Source organism: Podarcis erhardii, assembly GCF_964252035.2.
Source record: "Podarcis erhardii genome assembly, chromosome: 13".
NCBI classification, from domain to species: Eukaryota; Metazoa; Chordata; class Lepidosauria; order Squamata; family Lacertidae; genus Podarcis; species Podarcis erhardii.
The window spans coordinates 41,024,663-41,047,820 of record NC_138502.1 but is presented as its reverse complement, the minus strand read 5'-3'; the positions used below and the strand labels follow the sequence as shown (position 1 = coordinate 41,047,820).

Sequence of the window (23,158 nt, the reverse complement as noted above, 5' to 3'; positions counted from 1 at the left end):
CGATTGGCTGCAGGAGCTTCTTGCAGCCAATCAAAAGCTGCGCTTTGTAAGTCGAACATTTCGGAAGTTGAACAGACTTCCAGAACGGATTCTGTCTGACTTCTGAGGTACGACTGTACTAGTAAGTCACCTTGCATCCTGAAAAATGGAATGTGCAGGTTGAGATACAGCTCAGCATTTTCTCCTCAAGCATGTTCAGTCACATAATTATATCCAAGCATTTTGAAAGCCTCTTAGGTGCTGGGGGTTGGGGATTTTTGCTGTATCTTTAATTTTTCTGCCCAAAGCAGTATCCGTATCTGGGAGATCTTGCTCTCCAAATGGATTATGTACTATTTTTAACATTTTCCTGAAAGGCAAATGAAACTGGAGGTGGTTTCTCATTTCACTCTTGCACACATTTTTATCTCCTGGTTTTAGCCAGACACACAGCACAGCTTACTTCAGTTATACTGCTCCTTCCTTCGCAGTCAAATGCAGTGAATTCAGTCAGCAGCATCTGACAGGTGTTAATTTCCACCATGTTTGGAAATTGTATCTTTTGTACAATTGTATAGTGGTACCTCGGTTTTCAAACGTCTCAGAAACCGAACGTTTTGGTTTTCCGCCAAAAACCCAGAAGTGAATGCTTCCGTTTTTGAATGCGTCTCAGAAATTGAACGGCTTCTGCTGAGGTTTTTCTTTCAATTTTCTCCATTGAATTTGCAGACTGCCCTCGGCACCTTGGTTTTCGAATGTTTGGGAAGTCAAACGGTCTTCAGGAACGGATTACGTTCGAAAACCGAGGTACCACTGTATCAGGAAATTTTATATGTCTAATGTTTTACAATTTTTAATGTGCTGTAAGCCAGCCAGATGGGCGGGGTATAAATAATAATAAAAATTTTTTAAGCACATTGATAGATGTCAATTTTCAGGAATTCCTGTGGGAGGCAGTAGAATCAGAACCTAGCAAATCATGTGTGGAAGTATGATGGCTTCGTATATCATTATACTTGTTCCGATACTGGCAATTGCTCATTTTGTGCAAGTGTCGTCACAAATAACCTTGACACAGCTATTATCTTCCACATTGTAAACACTTACCGTACTGACCATTATTACATCTGTCTCTTCATTAATCACTATGCGGGTTGGAATTGCAATCCAGCATCATTTGTGGGGCCACAAATTAAGACACCCCTGCCTCAGGTGGATGAGGAGAGTACCTGAAGGAGCGTCTCCAACCCCCCCCCCCCCATTGTTCTGCCCGGACACTGAGATCCAGCTCAGAGGGCCTTCTGGCAGTTCCCTCCCTGTGGGAAGTGAGGTTGCAGGGAACCAGGCAGAGGGTCTTCTCGGTGGTGGCACCTGCCCTGTGGAACACCCTCCTGTCAGATGTCAAGGAAATAAACAACTATCTGACTTTTGGAAGAAATCTGAAGGCAACCCATTTTAGGGAAGTTTTTAATGTTTGATGTTTTATTTTGTTTTTATTCTGTTGGGAGCCGCCCAGAGTGGCAGGGTAAACCCAGCCAGATGGGCAGGGTATAAATGATAAAATAATCATAATCATAATATCTGGAAGGTCAGGGGAGCTGGCAGAGAAGGGGAAGGGGAAGGTGAGAATTCTTTTCCAGTTAAGATGTTAATTCAAGCCACAAAAGATTCTTGGTCTATAAAGCTCTGCTCCACTATGATGTAGGCTTTCATACTGTTAACTTATAAAATAGTCACTGCGATTTTCTGCCACATCTCGGTGTAGCCAAATCTAAATGGCAAGGCAATATAGCTAAACTTTAATACTTAAACGTTCCCATCTTACATTTTTCAACATATGAAGCAACAAAAAGAGCACATTTCCCTCAGTTAACTTACTGTGGATTTATCCATTCATTTGAAGAAAATCTGTCTTCGTTCAAGCACTTGCTTGGAACTATAGCAATAACTACTAAATGAGTCTTTATATTCAAGCCCCTCCTCCAGCTGGAATAAAGACCGACAGATACCTAGTTGGTCTTGCACCAACTTGAGTCAATGAAAAAATAATAATCAGGTCCTTCATCCGTATGGTTCAGTTTCAGCAATCATGGGTATTGTTTTAATATTACAGTTCACTGGAATGGAAATACAATTCAGAAGGATATTTTTTTTAAGTTGATGATCAATAACGTAGTCCTTTTAAAAATATTTTGAATTCTCCAATACAGAATCAATTAATTTTACAGAAGTTGTCCTGTCCCTTCTTGACGGAAATGATGCTTCTTCAATGAGAATGAAATTGGTCAGCTCACATCTATTAATCTAAATAGGAATGATACTGATACTGTGTTTTGGGACGCGAGGGCAATACTAGACATAGAAGCAGACTGCAATGAAATTAACTCCCTTTGGAATGACTTTTTCACCTCTGACTTGGGATTACAGTACTAAGCATGCTTTCAAAAATCACACACAATTCACTTTGTTTTTAGCGTTTTCTTACATGTTTAGTTATCGATACCTGGCTTTTCAGAGATAAATTCCTGATTTATTTCTATCGAGCATACTGGGTTCTGGGAGTCCCCCCCCCCCCATGCATAATGTAGTTAAAAGTATGAGCCCTTTATTGTCCTTGGCTAGAGTGTGGCATGCAGTTAAAGCTCAGGCCCAAATCTCCTTTTCTGTTGCAAAAGAGACTCGCATTGGCGAGGGGTGTTTTGCAAAAACCGCACACCTCAAACTTGGACCAGGTGCTTTGACTGGAATTACATAGAGAAACCACACACATCCGGACATGAAGAGAGTAGGTGCATATTCAGCAGCAGAAGTAATAAACATTTTTGTAAGTATGCAAAGAAACCCATTGTCCATATTCTGACATGAATAAATACAATTTAGAAATAAATATATTTGTAAGAAAAATAAATGTATATGTATCAATAAATAGAATGGCTTGAATTCATAGATCTTAATAAATAAGCTTCTTGGCCGCAATTAATGTATTCTTCAAAAGCATAGCAACTGTCATTGGTCCTACACCTCCTGGGACAGGCGTGATGAAACCAGCTTTCTTCTTTACCTCTGGGAATGGGGGGAGCAATAGAAAATGCAAATAAAACTTAAGTTAATATGCTGGTCATCAAACAAAGCAGCCCACAAACAACAGTGTGAGGAACAACATTTCTATTTGCCGGTCAAATTATTAATACAGAGGCCAATAGGCAATACATTTCAAAATGGTTTTTTTCCAATCCCAGGATTTTAGAGTCTGACAATCAAATTTATTATTTCATAAGCTTAATCGCAGTTGATATCTGCGAATCAACTCCGAAGATGGGTTGAAGTCTTCCTTTGTTACAGATTCATTATGAGGCCTTGGCCAAATCAGTCTCCACCCCCCCCCCTCCCCAAATCTACCGTATTTTTTACTCCACAAGACGCACCTGACCATAAGACACACCTAGTTTTTAGAGGGGGAAAGCAAGGAAAAAATATTGTGCACAGAGCATGTAAGCGGATCTCGCTTTGCTTGCTTTAAAGCAAGAAAAGCGAGAGCCGCTTATGGTACATGGCTTCTGTTCTGCTTTGCGCAGCTCTCACTTTGCTTGCCCATCCCTCCTCCCGCCTTGCTGTAAAAGAGGAGGAGGAGGAGACACTGGGACAGGTGCTTTGCTTGCTTTACAGTGAGGCGGGAGGAGGGATGGGCAGGCAAAGTGAGACCTGCACAAAGCAGAACAGAAGCCATGTACCGTAAGCGGCTCTCGCTTTGCTTGCTCCCGTCCGTCCCTCCTCCCACTTCGCTGTGAAGCCAGCAGAGCAAGAGCGATAGCTGCGCAGCGGCTCTTGTTCTGCTGGCTTCCCAGCAAAGCGGGATGAGGGATGGAAGAGGCTCCGTGTAAGGGCTTCTGTCCCTCATCCCACTTTGCTGGGAAGCCAGCAGAACAAGAGGCGCAGCTATCTCTATCGGTGAAGCCAGCAGAGCAAGAGCGATAGCCGCGCAGCGGCTCTTGCTCTGCTGGCTTCACAGCAAGCGACGGACGGGAGCCATGGCTCCGGCTGCGGAGGCATCCTTCAGCTCGCGACTGCAGCAGTAGCCGAGGGATCCCTCTGTCACCCAGTGCATTCGCTCCATAAGATGCACAGACATTTCCCCTTACTTTTTAGGAGGAAAAAAGTGTGTCTTATGAAGCAAAAAGTACGGTATACACTGAGAACAAGAATTTATTAGTGCTAAGTTGTTTACTCCAGTCCTAAAAGTAAAGCCATGTTTATTTCAGAAGAAATTGAGGGACGCTCATAAATCTTGAAAGCATAACTCCTGTTCTCGGTGGGGGGGGGGGGACGTCACAAGGAGGTGGGAAAAGCTAAAGGTTTGTTGTTTCTCAAGCAACTGTCATGTTTTCATTGAAATTTATGGGAATACAAGACCTGGAGACTGGAACAGGTCTGAGCTGATAGTGTAATTTAGGCCTGATCTGAAAAGTGTCAATGTGAGGCCATTTTAGAAGGGTCCGTTCCAAATCAAGTTTAGGGAAGGTTGCCCACAAATACCGTATTTTTTGCTCCGTAAGGCACACCGGACCATAAGGCGCACCTAGTTTTTAGAGGGGGAAATCAAGAAGCCCCAGAGCTTCTCGCGGCTGCTGGGGGGAAGCCCGGGTTCCCCCCCCCCGGCCCCAAAGAGCAAAGAAGCCAAGACAGCGAGTGGGATCCATCCACGTCAGTCCCTTCTCCCTCCTGGGGAAAAGCCCGCAAGAGCTGCACTGAGCTTGTGTGCGGCTCTTGGGGGCTTTTCCTGCCTGCCTCCCCCCTGCATTCGGTCCATAAGACGCACACACATTTCCCCTTTTTAGGAGGGAAAAAGTGCGTCTTATGGAGCGAAAAATACGGTACATCAAAGCATCTATTTTAGGTGGTGTGCTTTAATTCTCTAAATACAGCTAAACTTGGTGGAACAGTATCAACATTTTGCAATGCCTTCAGTACTTTCAATGTTTTTTCAGCTTCTAAAAGCAACAAAATCCATCCTTGAAAAACTGGATCCTCAGCTTTGGAAGCCCTCATTTTTGGGGCTTTTTTAAAGTGGAGAACTTCAGGCCAAATAGGATATATTAGCCCAGAATACTCATCTCCCTTTAGTTAGCAAGAGCCAAGCAAGGAGAAAATACATAGTTCTTTGAACAAACCTGGGACACAAACCTGATCACCTCATCTGTCTCCTGAGAAATCTCTATGTGGGACAAGAAGCTACAGTTAGAACTGGATATGGAACAACTGATTGGTTCAAAATTGGGAAAGGAGTACGGCAAGGCTGTACATTATCTCCCTGCTTATTTAACATATGCAGAATTCATCATGCGAAAGGCTGGGCTGGATGAATCCCAAGCCGGAATTAAGATTGCCAGAAGAAATATCAACAACCTCAGATATGCAGATGACACAACCTTGATGGCAGAAAGTGAGGAGGAATTAAAGAACCTTTTAATGAGGGTGAAAGAGGAGAGAGCAAAATATGGTCTGAAGCTCAACATCAAAAAAACGAAGATCATGGCCACTGGGCCCATCACCTCCTGGCAAATAGAAGAGGAAGAAATGGAGGCAGTGAGAGATTTTACTTTCTTGGGCTCCATGATCACTGCAGATGGTGACAGCAGGCACGAAATTAATAGACGCCTGCTCCTTGGGAGAAAGGCGATGGCAAACCTAGACAGCATCTTAAAAAGCAGAGACATTACCTTGCCAACAAAGGTCCGTATAGTTAAAGCCATGGTTTTCCCAGTAGTGATGTATGGAAGTGAGAGCTGGACCATCAAGAAGGCTGATCGCCGAAGAATTGATGCTTTTGAATTATGGTGCTGGAGAAGACTCTTGAGAGTCCCATGGACTGCAAGAAGATCAAACGCATCCATTCTTAAGGAAATTAGCCCTGAGTGCTCACTGGAAGGACAGATCATGAAGCTGAGGCTCCAATACTTTGGCCACCTCATGAGAAGAGAAGACTCCCTGGAAAAGACCCTGATGTTGGGAAAGATTGAGGGCACAAGGAGAAGGGGACGACAGAGGACGAGATGGTTGGACAGTGTTCTCGAAGCTACAAACATGAGTCTGACCAAACTGCGGGAGACAGTGGAAGACAGAAGTGCCTGGCGTGCTCTGGTCCATGGGGTCACGAAGAGCCGGACACGACTAAACGACTAAACAACAACTAAGGGTTTTTTTTTGTGTGTGAAAGAACTATATTAGCAGAACACTGTTGGTTAATGTTTTAATCATATGAATATATGCACACACACAACACTATTAAAATGCTTAACATAAAAGAAAATTGCAAGAGAAAATGGAAGTACTGATAAGCCCCATGAGATGAACTTTCTCAAAAGTTACACAAGGAAATAGCTGGGTAAAGCACCCTTCAGATTCTCTAGGGTGTCCAATTCCCCTAAATATGCGGGTTAACTTTCAGTATGGCTCTTAATATTTCTCTTTTGGCTAAGGGAAAAATAATGTGTTATTTAAACTCCCTGCTTCAAGAGCAGTTGTAACTGGAACAGATTCCTACCCCCCCCAAAAAAAAACCCCACTGCCATTTTACTTACCTTCAAAGTCCACATCCCCCACTAAGTTGGTCTTTCCTGTGAGAGGATCGTGGATATGGTTGATCCCGACATCGATCACTGCTGCCCCTTCTTTAACCATATCAGAAGTAATCAGCTTTGGGACACCTGAAACCACCAATCCAATTAGGATTCACAGATCCTGAGGGGGGGGGGAGAAATGTGAATTCTTAAGCTTTTAAGCACTTTATATCTGATGAGGGATACTAATACCTCAGTCATTATGTCCATAGTTTCATTGGAGAAATGATAGATGTTATGGTTATGCGAGCCAAGGAGATGAGCCTTTAGAACATGGGTAGGCAAACTAAGGTCCGGGGGCCGGATCCGGCCCAATCGCTTTCTAAATACGGCAAGCGGACGGTCCGGGAATCAGCGTGTTTTTACATGAGTAGAATATGTCCTTTTATTTAAAACGCATCTCTGGGTGATTTCTGGGGCCTGCCTGGTGTTTTTACATGAGTAGAATGTGTGCTTTTATTTAAAACGCATCTCTGGGTGATTTGTGGGGCATAGGAATTGGTTCATCTCTTCCCCTTCAAAATATAGTCCGGCCCCCCACAAGGTCTGAGGGACAGTGGACCGGCCCCCTGCTGAAAAAGTTTGCTGGCCTCTGCTTTAGAAGACATCTGAAGACAGCCCTGTATAGGGAAGTTTTTTAAATGTTTAATGCTTTATTATGTTTTAATATATGTTGGAAGCTGCCCAAAGTGGCTGGGGCAACTCAGTCAGGTGAGTTGTTGTTGTTGTTGTTGTTGTTGTTGTTGTTGTTGTTGTTATTTGAACAGGACATCACTATTGTCATCAGAGAAATGTTGGGAGGGTATGTAGTGGTGTGTTTATAGCATTGTGCATGGCTGGAAACAAATACAGTGGTACCTCGGGTTACATACACTTCAGGTTACAGACTCCGCTAACCCAGAAATAGTACCTTGGGTTAAGAACTTTGCTTCAGGATGAGAACAGAAATCATGTTCTGGTGGCGCGGCAGCAGCAGGAGGACCCATTAGCTAAAGTGGTGCTTCAGGTTAAGAACAGTTTCAGGTTAAGTACGGACTTCTGGAACGAATTAAGTACTTAACCTGAGGTACCACTGTATTTAGAAACCATAAGGTCCATTGAACCTTATAGACTAGCAGAATAGCAAAGAAGGCCAGTACTGCCACTACAACCTTCAAGGGCAAGTTATGAAGAAGAATTACAGAATTACCTCTGGAGGAAGGGCAAAGCAGTGACAATGTCAGAGGAGGGGAAAAGTAATACTCAGAAAATGTTGGTATTTGTAGAATTAAACAGGCCTATAATTATATTGGCGTACCAAGAATTCTGCAAATACTCAGCTGTAATTAGGCAATTAAGGCATTTCTAAGTTTGAGGTTGATTTTTTTCCACAGACATTTTGGGCTACCATGAGCTATCACCTCCTCCTCACCCCCAAGGATTTCAAAATAAAACCTCTTGCTTATATAACTTAAACCTATTGCATAATAAATACAGCATTTTTACAATTCCAATACTGCAACTGTAAACCTGGCTGTAATTTGGATATAAGGACGGTAGAACCCAGGACCAAAGTTTTCCATCTCCCTATTTATTAATTCTGTACTATTCTTGTAAATGCTAGACACTCTGACTGAATTTTTTTATTCCTAAAATGCCATTGTTCCCAAGCTCTTGCCAAATTCTAGGCAAGTTAAGTAAATGCTGGGCCGCTTTGCATAAATAGCTGCTAGTGAAAATGTGAACTCTTCAGTGCAAAAGTGAGCCTGCGCCATAGCTTGCCCCCATAAAATCCACATTGTATGTAATTTTCACTTTATTGCGGCACAAGCATGAAACATGCTAAGTTTGTGGTCACAGAGACAACATAATAGTGACTTTCAGACCTACGACACACAGGCCCCACTTACAAAACATAATGCATTTCTTGGAAATTGTTAACTAGGCAAGGGTTCGCATACGAGTCGATGATTGCAACTGATTCCTATGGGAAATTCTCTAATGTGTTCCCTGTTAGAATTCCGGCTCTGTGATTGCAGTCATGGGATTGTTGTCTATCACATAACGGTGTATGTTTTGACTCCACAGTGACGGAGACAGGATGTTTGTGTTACTGTGTTTCATGAAGTGGGACTATTGTCCTTTGTTCTTTCTTTGCTGTCTGATGCTAGAGGGAGAGGGAGCCATGTTGCAGTTCTCCGTGTGTATTTATATGTAAATAAAGTAAATAAAGTAGATGCATAAATAAAGAGGGACGCGGGTGGCGCTGTGGGTTAAACCACAGAGCCTAGGACTTGCTGATCAGAAGGTCAGCGGTTCGAGTCCCCGCAACGGGGTGAGCTCCTGTTGCTTGGTCCCTGCTCCAGCCAACCTAGCAGTTCGAAAGCACGTCAAAGTGCAAGTAGATAAATAGGTACCACTCCGGGGGGAAGGTAAACGGCGTTTCCGTGCACTGCTCTGGTTCGCCAGAAGCGGCTTAGTCATGCTGGCCACATGACTCAGAAGCTGTACACCGGCTCCCTTGGCCAATAAAGCGAGATGAGCACCGCAACCCCAGAGTCAGCCACGACTGGACCTAATGGTCAGGGGTCCCTTTACCCTTTACCTTTAAAGTAGATTAGCCAAAATGCTGTGTTGCTGAGGTCTGTTACGCAAACTGCAAACACTCTGCGGATCCCTAAGTGTCCCGGTGTCTGTTGGCATCGGTTGCTGTGATGTTCGGGCTGAAGAAAGCTTTTGAATCTCCCAAACAAAAGACCAGGAGGGAGAGAACATGCCAGTCGGGCATGTGTCTCTGCCAGGGTCCTACTCGAGTGTAGGACAAGCTCCTGACGTTCCCTACCACACCCTCACCCAAAAGCAAAAAGACCAAACAAACCCTTGGGAACACCTAGAAGAAATGCTCTCTTATTTGCTCAATCGCTCCCTGTTCCTTGCATTCCTCGGCAGATATATGAAACTGCTGTGTGTATGGCAAGGTTTGGGTACTAATTCCTGATATTTGGACATGAGAATTTTTCCATAATGAACATTTGTAAAGCGGGATGTGTGTGTATATTTGAATTTTATTGTATTTTAAAACATTGACAGTGCTACATTACCTGCAGCAACTATTACAATATCAGCAAGCTGCGTGTGGATCTTCAGCTGATCTTTGGGTGTATATCTGTGAGCAATTGTAACTGTAGCATCACCTGAAATACATATGTATTAGTCCCAATTACTGATCACTTACAAAACTGCAATGCAGTTGTGATTGAAATGATCATCCTAGTGTTAGCACAATGTTTACAGCACTTTCTTTAGTTTGCCATTATTTTGGAAGTACGGTATCAGGCCCTGTAAAATAAATTCTATTTCTGGAAGCCTCAAAAGCAATACAAATGTCTTATCACACAAGGTTTTCATTCTGGAATGCACTTTTGGCACAATCCACTGGAAAATTATTCTGTGCAAGGCCCACTGAAATCAATGCAAGAGAACTTTGTAACCATGGCCTTCTTTTTCCATACAGACATTAAAAAGAAACACTGACATCCGAAAATATCCTCATCTTATCTCAAACTCAAACTCTAGAGTAGTCCAAATGATCACAGTTTGGAAGGTCAAAATTACTCAGTGCCAAATGTCCAGCAGATTCTGTTAAGAACAGCTGGCATTCATCATACTATATGGGCAGGTAAGAGTATACAAATAGCAAAATGGGTTATGTCCCTAACAGCTAAGGATCTAAAACATTATTTTGAAAATCAGACATTCTAAATCCTGTTATGCATTCAGATGCTTACAAACTATTTTTTCTTCCTTTCCACCTTCCCTTTTCTCTGTGCTGAGGGTTTCAACAAAACAGAATGTTATTCAACATACCTCCGGGCCTTTCATGTCCTCCGTCGGTATGCAAAAGCATTGAAATAGGCATTCCAACATTCTTTGATCTCCCAACGACAACGACGTTTCTTCCAAATGTTTGTATTCCTTTCAGAACGAGAAAAATAATATCGAAGAGAGTGACTCATTCCTATGGAATGAAAGGCTTTTGATCGTACAGATTTGAAATGTTAGATTATTATGAATTGTGATTAGTGGCTTTTCTTTACAAAACATAACCCAAAATGTCTAACAAAATAGTACGAAGATTAAAACCAGCATAGTGTCAAAACAGAATAAAACCTTTAAGAAATCCATACATATAAAAGGCAGGTCTAACGCACCCCACCAGTTGAAAGAGGGCACAAATATCTGAAACTCTCCAAATTAAGGGCTTGGGTAAAGAAGGTCTGGGTAAAAAAGAACATTTTTTGCCTGGCACCTAAAAGTAGATAGTGATGTCCCATAATGTCCCATAATCTGGGAGCTACCACTAAAAAGTTCTCATGTTGCCACTCTCTGTACCTCCTTGAATGCCACATGCAGAGTCCAGTTTGGTTCATGTGGCGAGTGGCAGTCATTGAGATAGGACAAAGTCTGCACCAGTAAAACCAGATCTAGCTATCATACATCATTTTCCTTTTGGAAACATTTGTTCTTTTTCTAGCATAAAAACTGTGGTAGGGTACCATAGTTAAGTGTTCCTTATGTAACTATAACTTGCTTTGTTTTTACTTTGTTTTGCTATCTGTATGGAATTGGGGAAAGCCGTGGAAAGGAAATTTTGGTCGACTTTAGGGAAAATGGGCACAAGGAGAAGGGGACGACAGAGGACGAGATGGTTGGACAGTGTTCTCGAAGCTACAAACATGAGTTTGACCAAACTGCGGGAGGCAGTGGAAGACAGAAGTGCCTGGCGTGCTCTGGTCCATGGGGTCACGAAGAGTCGGACACGACTAAACAACTAAACAACAATTTCATTTAGGATTTAAGCACCATAGGATCGTATAACTTGATCCCCCATATTTCTCTGAAATACCTCATTTCTCTTACCTGTTCTTTTTATTATTTCCCAGACAGCAGCAGCAGTGGCAGGTATAACAGAAGGTTGGTCAAGACACAGTTGTCCTATATTGAAAATATGAAATCCATCCACATCCTTTTCAGGGGCAACAGTGTTACACACAGTTCTTTCATCAATGTGACCTGGAAAATACGGTTTCATGTCCTTTTTGTTATTTGGAACTTGTCTGATGGGCTTTATGTTCAGTGGATAACAAACAGTGTTGAGCATAAGGATGTTTCTAGGATATATTGACCATTACAGTGGTCCAGTGGTGCCTCGCAAGACGAAATTAATCTGTTCCGTGAGGCTCTTCGTATAGCGGTTTTTTCGTCTTGCGAAGCAAGCCCATTGACAGCTTAGCGGATTAGCGCTATTAGTGGTTTAGCGGCTTTTAGCGATCAGCTGATAAGCGGCTTAGCGGCTTAGGAAAAGGGGGGGAAGGGGGGAAACCTGCAGGAACTCACAAGACATTTCGTCTTGCGAAGCAAGCCCATAGGGAAATTCGTTTGCAAAGCGCCTCCAAAACAGAAACCCTTTCGTCTAGCGGGTTTTCCGTCTTGCAAGACGTTCGTCTTGCGGGGCACCACTGTACCTTGGTAGTCGAACAGCTTGGCTCCCAAACAAATTGGCTCCCGAACGCCGCAAACCTGTAAGGAACTGTTCCGGTTTGCGAACGTTTTTTGGAAGCCGAACATCCGACACAGCTTCCAGTTGAGTGCAGGAAGCTCCTGCAGCCAACTGGAAGCCGTGCCTTGGTTTTTGAAAGGTTTCAGTAGTCGAACGGACTCCTGGAATGGATTAAGTTTGATAACCAAGCTTCCTTTTCTATTACACATTGTTATCCACACGTCGACTGCCCTTGCAAACATCAAGTTGGCAACTGATGCTCTGAGCAATACTGCTGAGGCTTTAAAGCTTGTCTTTAGAGCTACCTCCATGGACATGTCACAAGAATTCATAGCTTTGCCTTTGCTCTCTGCAGTACATAAGAGCACAGCCTAACCTGCATTCACCACACAAGTTTTAAGTTTGTCTATGGTGCAAAGAGTCAACGAACAGTGCTGAGCCTGGTTCAGTTTATGTTACACTGCCACCATGTGGTCAATCTTTCATTCTCATTTATTTATGAAATGTATACTGTAATTTGAACCAAATAGTTCTAGGGTAGAAACTGCAAGCAGGTGAATAAAATCATCATCATCAATCTTTATTACGGTCCAGTGACCCAACAAATCGTTACAAAGCAATACACTATTCATACAGCCTACTTCCAGGTTAAACAAGCATTTTGTTCAGAATATAGGGATCATTGGTTCTTGCAACCACCGATAAAAACTTTGCTACTGCTAATGTTCTAGCGTTTGTCCGGTCTTCCAATAGGAACCTGACATAGTGAGACTCTGATTTTCCCGGGAAAGGTACCAGCAAAGGTAATATCAGTTCAGCCCTGGCTTGCTCATATTTTGCACAGTGCAACAAAATATGTTTTATGGAATCGATGTCTTGAGCACACAAGCAAAGTCTGTCCTGGTAGGGAACTCCTCTCAACCTGCCAACCAACGTTGCAGAAGGAAAGACGTTTAGTCTGGCTTTGGTGAAAAGCCTTCGATAATTTGGTACTGTCAGGTTTTTAATGTAAGATGTTAACTTAAAGACATGCCCATATTGTACTCCTACTGCCAACGGACTACAGACTGCGTGTGATCGAGATCGCAAGTCACTGTGTGCATTATCCCATAATCTTTGCTTTAATGTCTTTAGGGCACCTTCATAACCCAGGTAATACAGTTGGGGGGGTGACAGGGTGGATGTGAGGGCGATCTGGGTGCGACAACTGTCACCCCATTGATCGCCAGGGTTGATTTGGCTGAATAAAATCAGCATTCTAGCCTGCAAGCACATTAATAAAAAGTGGTATTGAAAATATGGCCCCCACTGTATGTTGGAAAAATAATTGCGTGGCTATTCCCGCCCCCTCCCACAGAAGGAGTAAATAAAGACACCGGACACCAGAAATTTAGGTTAATGGGCGAAAAATGGCCACAATTTATTGATTACAGGTAAGAGCGGTATTGGCTTAGGCATTGGCCCTAACAGACTATCCGGTCTAACCGGGAAGGGTTAAACACCAGCAGGGGGAGCCCCCGAGATGCACATCCCTAGGCGCTCCCCGAGGGGTTACCGCTCGGGAGCGCGCTTTAGGCCCTAGCCTCCGTAGGTTTCGGACGAGGCAACGCCCCTCGGAGTCCTTTAACGAACTACCCTTCAAGATTTGGGGGAGGTGATGGCGTTCCTCCCCCCCGATCTCATTTGCATGACAATACCCCGGCCAATGCCTAACCGCCAAGACCAAGGAGTTGTGACGTTGCTACGAGGTAGGCGAAAAAACCAAGTGGCTTCAAAATTCCAGCCAATTAGCCAAATGGAAAAACTCCTACCAGGCCCCTTGCGGCGACCAGCCGAAGCCCATAGCAAAGTCCGAATGCAAAACCTAAAGGGCGGGTGGGTGGGAAATCGCAGCTGCTGTAGAGGAGAGAAAGGGGCGAGCCAGGGGCTTCCCCGACCTTAAGTGCCCCTAGGTCGGCCCGCCCCTGCCGCCAGCCGATTGGCTGACGCTGCAGGAGATGAATAGTAATGGGAATCCCCTGATGCCGCGGGGCTGGCGCCAGCCCCGCGAGAGTGTGGGCAGGGTCGTGAACTCGCAACACCCCCCCCTCCTAAATTCGGGAGTGGCTTTACCAATACGGTCAATGTACTGAATAGTTTGGTTATTTATAAACCCTTTCTCTCATTGCAAGGTTTATATCAAGTTAAGTGCGCTTGATTTTATCTCATTTATTCCTCAAAACCACCCAACTTTGTGACATTGTATAAAATAACATTACCTGGCAGAGGTAACTGGACTAAGATACCACTGACTCTTGGATCCTTGTTTAATCTGCCAGTCAGATCTAAAAGTTCTTCCTGAGAAATATCGTTGGGCCTCAGTATTATTTCACTACAAATGCCTAAAGTAAAAAGAGGAAGCAAACAATATCATCAGAAAAAACATTGGTTCCGTTTAGTCACATGCAACAAAATTCAGATTGTGCAATTCTATCTATTGGTAGCATTTTTAATTAGAATACTAAAATAAATTCACACTCAGTATTTAATGGTTTATTTATTTTTTAAATATATTTTCCCTTACAGATAGTGGGTGAGGAACCCACAGCCATGGGGATGCTACAAGCCTTCTCTAGCTCTCAAGATCACTCTTCTGTAATGTATCTCTGTGTGTGTATGTGAAAGAGAGAGAGAGAGAAAGAGAGAGAGCAACAGAGAGACAGAGACAGAGAGACAGAGAGAGATGCAGTAGCCTGGGAAAAAGAACCTTGCAATGAGCCTCAGGGTGGGGAGCCTGGATGGGAAAAGAGAGGGGTGGGCAAGGGGGAACACAAATAAGAAATATTTGAGGGCGGGGGGGAGGGGTTGCCCGATTTTGTCCTCGCTCAGGGAGCCATATTACCAAAGTCTGGCCCTGGAGGAGGAGCCTTCTGCAAGTCATCAGTTCCAAAATTTGTTAATTTCCGTATTTTTCGCTCTATGGGACGCAGTTTTCCCCTTCTAAAAAGGGAAGTATGGAGCGAATGCAGGCCGGGCGGCTAAGCCCAAAGCCAGAACAGTGCTCCGTCTCACTGTTCTAGCTTGGGGATGGCTGTGCAAAGCCTCCGCAGGGCAATGGGGTGCCTTCACCTCACTGCCCTGTAGAAGCTTCACAGGCTGTCCCCGAAGCCAGAACAGCAAGAGGCTATCCCAGAAGCCAGATCCCTCTTGCTGTTCTGGCTTCTGGGGTTCAGAATTTTTTTCTTCTTGTTTCCTCCCCCCCAAACTAGGTGTGTCTTATCGTCTGGTGCTTCCTATAGGGCGAAAAATACGGTAATGGGGAACAGTGGGGAGCCAAAATGGAGAGATGGGAATGGGGGTAGGAAGGGGAGTAGAGAGACTGGCAGAGCTCCCAGCAGGTGTCAAGGCCATAAACAACGATTTTACTTTTAAAAGACAACTGAAGGCGGCCCTGTTTAGGGAAGTTTTTAATGTCTGATGCTGTATTGTTTTTAATATTCAGTTGGAAGCCGCCCAGAGTGGCGGGGTATAAATAAATTATTATTGTTGTTGTTGTTGTTGTTGTTGTTGTTGTTGTTGTTGTTGTTGTTGCCACAAATTCTGCCCTCTGCCAGCATGGAGATTACCTCCCGGGGAATGCAGCCTCTGAAAGGAAACACGCATTGTGTCCAGAAAGTTGCCAACTGTTTGAAAACTGTTTGAGGAAAAAGGCATACCTACGGCTGCTGCTGCTTTTACTTTATTTCTCACATACGTGTGACTGGCTGGGTTGTCCCCTACTAAAACAACGGTGAGATGAGGCCTCTTGTTCCCAAGGGCAAGCCAGGAGTCTACATCCTTTCGTATCTCCTCGCAGACCTGGGCAGCCAGCTTTTTCCCTGAGATAATAGTTGCTTCGGTACTATAAAATACAAAGGATAAAAACGAATCGTTAAAAGGCTAAAGTTTTAAGGCCAACATTTTACCGCTTGGCAAATATGTCGTCCTAAAGTGTGCATTAATAAACGTTGCCATTATAACACTTTAACCTGCGTATAAATGGCATGAGCACAATATGGCTACCGCACCTAGGACAGGGATCACCAACCTGTTTGGATCAGTGGACAGGTTTGGGAATTTGAGAAAGTGCTGTGTAAAGGTAAAGGGACCCCTGACCATTAGGTCCAGTCGTGGCCGACTCTGGGGTTGCAGCACTCATCTTGCTTTAGAGGCCAAGGGAGCCGGTGTACAGCTTCCGGGTCATGTGGCCAGCATGACTAAACCACTTCTGGCGAACCAGAGCAGCGCACGGAAACGTTGTTTACCTTCCCGTCGGAGCGGTACCTATTTATCTATTTGCACTTTGACGTGCTTTCGAACTGCTAGGTTGGCAGGAGTAGGGATCGAGCAACGGGAGCTCACCCCGTCGCGGGGATTCGAACCGCCAACCTTCTGGTCGGCAAGTCCTAGGCTCTGTGGTTTAACCCACAGTGCCACCCGCGTCCCTAAAGTGCTGTGTAGGGCATAACAAAACACACAAGAGCTGTTACGGGGGTGCAGCACAAACACAACATGGCTGCCATATTGAAACAGAGGGAAAGCCAGACATTTGCATGCATCTCCTTCCAGTCAGTCACAGTGAATCAATCCACAAATTCTGCAGCAAAGCACACGACACCGAGAGCAACAGACAAACCCCAGGAAGGAAACACACAGCTCATAATACAGAATGTGGAACCAAGCTGTATCACTCTGACCTCAAGCCAGAAGAGTTTCAGTATCCCAGAGGGAGTTTGATGATACAAACCCTTATGAAACAGCGTGGCATCCTGTTCCAATATGACTGATCAAAAAGGCATATAGCCAGAGTTGATGCTCTCGAAAATCCTTACAAAAATCCTCACCTCAGAAACTTTGAACATTAACATCCAACCTAAAATTGCACTCTGTTCCTCCAACTAGGGGTGCAAACCTTCCGATCCTCCTCCAGAGCTAATCAAGGAAGAAGGGATCTCATGCCTTATTGTATTACCATCCTTCCCCCCCCCCCCACTTGCAATGCATGGAAACTGCACTGGCTGAACAACCCTTCCTTCCTCGATAGCCAATAACAGCGTCTCCCATACAGGTAGTGCTGGATTTACATATAAGCTAAACAAGCTATAGCTTAGGGCCCCACTCTCTTAGGAGCCCCCAAAAAACTTAAAGGGAAAAAACCCCACATACAGCAACCGTGTTTTGTGTTGTGTAGGCTCCTACGATGTAAGTAATGGGCCCTGCCTGCTAGCCTGCTCCCTAAAATATGCCCTTTCTCTTTACATTTCTAACAAAGTTTAGAACTTGTTTTGTACATTTTAGCAATTTTACTTGGTGTTAAATACCAGTGATACATCATTTTCATATAATTTTCTTTCAACGAACAACATGCAGTTTTATTTCCTCTTTCCATAACTTTTCCCAGAATGAAAGTTGGCTATTATATGCAAAGTCTCTATCATCACTGCCTTGATTTTTGCAGCTTTCTTGAGGCATGAGCAATGTGCAAGACATGACTTGTCCTCAGTGCTGGATTTGCGTATACGCTAAACAAGCTATAGCTTAGGGCCCCACAAAAAATTAAAAGGAAAAAAAACACTGGATGTACATTTCCAAAATAAAAGATAAAAAACAAATAAAGTAAAACTTACCTACAGCAACAGCGTTTTGTAATGTGTAGGCACCTATGATGTAAGTAATGGGCCCCGCCTGCTAGCCTCCTCCCAAAAATATCACTGGTTCACTCATTTCTATATATAGGGTGCCTACATTCTGCATGGTTGCACAGCAATATGTAGCATGCAGCTGTAGACTGCAGGGCAGCACAGTTGAACGTGGGTCAAGCTGTTGCACCTGTTATCTAATATTAAAGAGTGCTTGTAGACTGATGATCAGGCAGCATAGACTAAGATACCCTTAGTCTTATGCCTACTGATTGATTTCATATATTCAACACAAAAAACAGAGGCAATTTGTAGTTGACAAAGGACAGCTGGACATATAAAGAGCCCCATTACCTTCAGTAGCTTAAAGGTAAAGGGACCCCTGACCATTAGGTCCAGTCGTGACCGACTCTGGGGTTGCGTCGCTCATCTTGCTTTAGTGGCCAAGGGAGCCGGTGTATAGCGTCCGGGTCATGTGGCCAGCATGACTAAGCCGCTTCTGGCGAACCAGAGTAGCACACGGAAACGCCATTCACCTTCCCGCCGGAGCGGTACCTATTTATCTACTTGCACTTTGACGTGCTTTCGAACTGCTAGGTTGGCAGGAGCAGGGACCGAGCAATGGAAGCTCACCCCGTCGCGGGGATTCGAACCGCCGACTTTCTGATCGGCAAGTCCTAGGCTCTGTGGTTTAGCTTAGGGCCTCATCAAACCTAAATCCGGCCCTGCATACAGGGTGCACAATATCACTGGGCTGTGTGTTGAAAAGTGGCTCCTAGGCACCCCCACCCCCCAAGCTTCCAATAAGCTTCCAATATGTCAGGGTTGGGGTCAAACAGTGCAGAAACACCTAAGCAAGCACCAGACACTTTATTCCAACCATATCTACTGTTGGCCAAAGCACTCGTGACCTATTTTATCTTGGAAGCATGAGCCTAACTACACAGAACTGAAACTTCAGAATTCTCATGCAAGTCCCTATGCCAGGGTGCTGTAGGGATCGTGGTCTTACTACTCTTCTTCTTTGGCGATCCCTCGTAGCCGAGTAAGATTGTCTTCCATAAACACGGTTTTAACAATGAGTTCTTAAGTGACTGTGGAGGCCAATTCTGGGGGGCCAGAGTTTGCCTATGCCTGTTCTAAAGCATTGCTATCATCAGCAATGCAGGGATTTTCCCACAGTGCACTGGGCAGGTTGAAGAGCAGCCTAGCTCTCAACCACTCTTTGTTTTGGTGGAACACTAGGCCCAACTAGGCTTCTCCCTGAATTCATGAGTTCCCTACAACCCCTTTTCTAAATTTGCCATATTGGAGGGAAAGGGAGAGGCAGTGGGAATGCATAGCAAAAAGAATAAAAGGAAGACACTTTCCTGTTAAAGGTAAAGGGTAAAGGGACCCCTGACCATTAGGTCCAGTCATGGCTGACTCTGGGGTTGCGGTGCTCATCTCGCTTTATTGGCCGAGGGAGCCGGCGTACAGCTGGCGTACATGTGGCCAGCATGACTAAGCCGCTTCTGGCGAACCAGAGCAGCGCACGGAAACGCCGTTTACCTTCCCACCGGAGCGGTACCTATTTTTCTACTTGCACTTTGACGTGCTTTCAAACTGCTAGGTTGGCAGGAGCAGGGACCGAGCAACGGGAGCTCACCCCGTCGCGGGGATTCGAACCACCGACCTTCTGATTGGGTTTAACCCACAGCGCCACCCACGTCCCATTGGAGCCAAATCAAGACTTTTTGCTGTTGCTATTCTAAACTACTGGGAGCCAAAAACCTTTGCTGATCTATTGCCAGAGATTTAGCAGTACATCCCCATCTACTCACCCCCAGGTTCCTGCTGCTATGGGGAGATATGAGTGGTAAAATCCTTAGCTATTTGCAGGTTATCACTTGGACAGAGCAGGTACCAGGACATTAGCAAAGACATGGTTTGCTGTAATCATGCTTGGGTTCTTTAGGGAAGCAAATTCATTTTGCAGGAGGGAGTCAAGAGTGTAGTGGAAGTTTCCGTGACAAATCCACTTTTAAATTAAGGGGGGGGGGGAAGACTGGTTTTTAAAGTGATGGGGGAATATATTGAAAAGTATGGTATGAATAAATAACTAATGGGAAGAAAAAAATACTACAACCTGCTGATCCTTGTTTTCTGTAACATTAGTATCTCCGGTGTGGTGATAATCTGGACATCAACACAGGCACCCAAATTTAAAGCAGGATTTTTTCCTCCAGCCAACTGAGACTGATGAAAAACATGTCCATGAAGCCTGTAATCAGTGGTGCCCAGATATATGCCTTGAGAACCCAACAGCCACTTCCATAAATAGTTCAGGATACTGGTAGGGAGAATGTTTGAGAGAAAGTTATTTACCGGTAATTATGGTAAACTGGAAAAAGTATATGGCATAAGAAAGCTAAAAACGCACACAGAAGGGTTGTTTAAATCATTTGTTATCACAGCTTTCGCTGTGAGGCCTTTTCCCTCCAACAAAATGACTTCCCAAAATTTGTGAGGGAGTTTAAAAATAAATCATCTTGTCTTCTTAGCATTGGTTCCTGGACTCAAGGACAAACTCTTCATGTGGTTTCCCAAATTTGCCACCTTCCACATTCAAAGAGAAAGCTAGTCGGAATCAAAATTAAAACTTCTGAGAAAGAATGCAAAATATCCCCAAAAGATGTAAATTACCAGGAACCAAAATTCACAGCCAACAAAAAGCCACACATTCCAGTCCTCCACACAGACAGCAGCTCAAAGTAACAGATCCTATAACTTTTCGTTGTCATTTTCTGTTGTTCTGTTCCTGCTTATTTTAATTTTATTTGATTTATCTTCTTTTAAAACCTTTTTAGGATGTATGTTACCTTGGGTGATTTTGGTACGAGGCAGAAGGTTGGTAAAAAAATATCTAAAATAAATAAAATGTGCACATTAGTGAGTTCTCGTCAGCAAATAGGCGTTTGTCCAATAGCCGTCGCTCCTTAACCCTTCTCTTAAATGGGGAACTACAACTGTTAGGTTGCTTGGTTTACCCTCCCTCCTCTCTAACCTCTTGATATTCTTTCTACAAATACTACACATACCCATGTTGCTTGTGCATGTGGTCATCCTCATTTTCCTTGAAGGGTCAGTGCTCCTTTAAAGCAAGAAGAGGGATGGAGTTATGCATACAGCCAATATACAGTGTCACACCACTATGAGATGCTACTGCCCATATCAGAATTCAGGTGGAGAACTAGGCAGGCTGCATGCATGGTTTACACTCTTCTTGCCTTAAAAGAGTTACCGACAATCAAGTCAATACTGTTTCCATGAGAAAACCTCACGGAAAGGAACTGCATCACGTGAAAGTGATGTTTCTTCAAGATGCCTCCCTCATGCTTCAAATTAATTAGAATGCACAGTAAATGCATAATGTGCAACACATGTATCGCTCGGGGGAATTGCTGCTCCTATAGCATCTAGTGCAGGCTTCCTCAACCTCGGCCCTCCAGATGTTTTGAGACTACAATTCCCATCATCCCTGACCTCTGGTCCTGCTAGCTAGGGATCATGGGAGTTGTAGGCCAAAAACATCTGGAGGGCTGAGGTCGAGGAAGCCTGATCTAGTGGCTTTCCGAAAACAAGCTGGGAGTGCATTCAATGGTCCTTTACACATGAACAAGCCCACTTCACCTGATTTGCCTCTCCCCAGTCACACACAGGAAAATCAAACCCAAATCCCAAACTGAGGGTGACATCTGAACCAGGGATTATGGCTTGGGTTAAATCAGGGTGGATTTGACTTAAATCAAATTTACGATTTAAATCATGATTTAAAAAAATATTTAATAATAGAAATTACACACACACATCTGCAACACAAGAATCTTTTGCCCAACGTGGGGTGTCAACTTGAATAAAATATTGGGGAGGCCGAAGTAAGCTCTGCCCCACATAATCAATCACACCAATCAAGTAAGCTCTGCCCCACATTACCAATCACATAACCAATCAGGTAAGCTCTGCCCCGCATAATCAATCTCATAACCAATCAGGTAATCTCTGCCCCACATAATCAATCACATAACCTATCAGGTACGCTCTGCCACACATAACCAATCAAATAACCAATCAGGTAAGCTCCGCCCCACATAACCAATCAGGTAAGCTCTCCCCCACATAACCAATCAGGTAAGCTCCGGCCCACATAATCAATCACATAACCAATCAGGTAAGCTCTGCTCCACATAATCAGTCACATAACCAATCAGGTAAGCTCTGCTCCGCATAATCAATCACATAATCAATCAGGTAAGCTCTGCCCCACATAACCAATCACGTAACCAATCAGGTAAGCTCTGCTCCGCATAATCAATCACATAACCAATCAGGTAAGCTCCGCCCCACATAACCAATCGCATAATCAATCAGGTAAGCTCCGCCCAACATAACCAATCAGGTAATCTCTGCTCCGCATAATCAGTCACATAACCAATCAGGTAAGCTCCACCTCACTTAATCAATCACACAACACAGCATGTGCACGCCATTTGAGTGGCAAAACCCATCTACTTTTTTTGGGGGGGGACACACGGCTCCCTCAAATGTTTTATTGAGGGGGGGGGCATTGAAGGGACCTTATCCCCAATGAGCTCGAACCCTGAGAGGAAGACCCGCGGCCAGTCATCTGGGCCGCGGCTGCGGGCAACTTCCAAGGCGGGGAGCCCACCTGAGGCGGACCACCAAAGAGCGGGAAGAGAGCCTTGTCGCCCCTACGACTCCTGCCGCCTGAGGCCGCCGCCTCCCCTTGCCTCAGGGGTGGGCCGGCCCTGACCCCAATATCCCCACTTAACGACCTGGGGGGGGTGTGCTCGGGTCCCCCCGCCCCACCGACGACGACCCGCTCGGCCCCCGCCGCCCACGACAGAGGCGCCCTTCTCTTCCCCTCAGCACCTGACGACGCCGCTGCTGCTGCTGCTGCTGCTGCTGCTGCTGCTGCTGCTGAGGCGTTTGCCGGCCGACGGCAGCCGCGGGGAGCCTCCGCGCCGCCTTCTCCGCAGCAGCAGCAGCACGAGGCGGCGGCAAACGGGGGCGCAGGTCGCCGCCGCCGCCGCCGCCGCCGCCATATCCGAAGGTCGTGGACGTCGCCGGCCTCTCGCGCCGGTCCGGGTCGCCGGCCGGCTTCGGGGCGGCGGCTCCGCCTCTGGCTCCTCCCTGCGCCCGCCCAAAGGCAGGCCTCGCCGCCGCCGCCGCCGCCGAGGGAGGGACAGGGACAGGGACAGGGGCGCTGGGCAGCAGGCCGAGCCGAGTGGCTCAGAGGGAGGAAGGCAAGGGTCAGGGAGGGGATCTGATCTGTCTCTCTATTTTTCCCTTTCTTTCTTTCTCTC

At 45.1% G+C, this 23,158-nt stretch overlaps 1 protein-coding gene across 1 annotated transcript; it reads right to left on the bottom strand.

Annotated features, from left to right (window-relative positions):
- Positions 1-2,052: 2,052 nt before the first annotated feature.
- Positions 2,053-22,912, bottom strand: LOC309328274 (bifunctional methylenetetrahydrofolate dehydrogenase/cyclohydrolase 2, mitochondrial-like). Its single transcript, XM_081838354.1, is given in 11 exon segments — positions 2,053-3,042; positions 6,558-6,683; positions 9,677-9,769; positions 10,443-10,550; positions 11,496-11,648; positions 14,394-14,516; positions 15,831-16,015; positions 20,654-20,691; positions 20,693-20,697; positions 20,873-20,925; positions 22,725-22,912. Coding segments are annotated over 11 exon segments (1,170 nt in total). The 5' UTR covers positions 22,898-22,912; the 3' UTR covers positions 2,053-2,929.
- Positions 22,913-23,158: the final 246 nt, after the last annotated feature.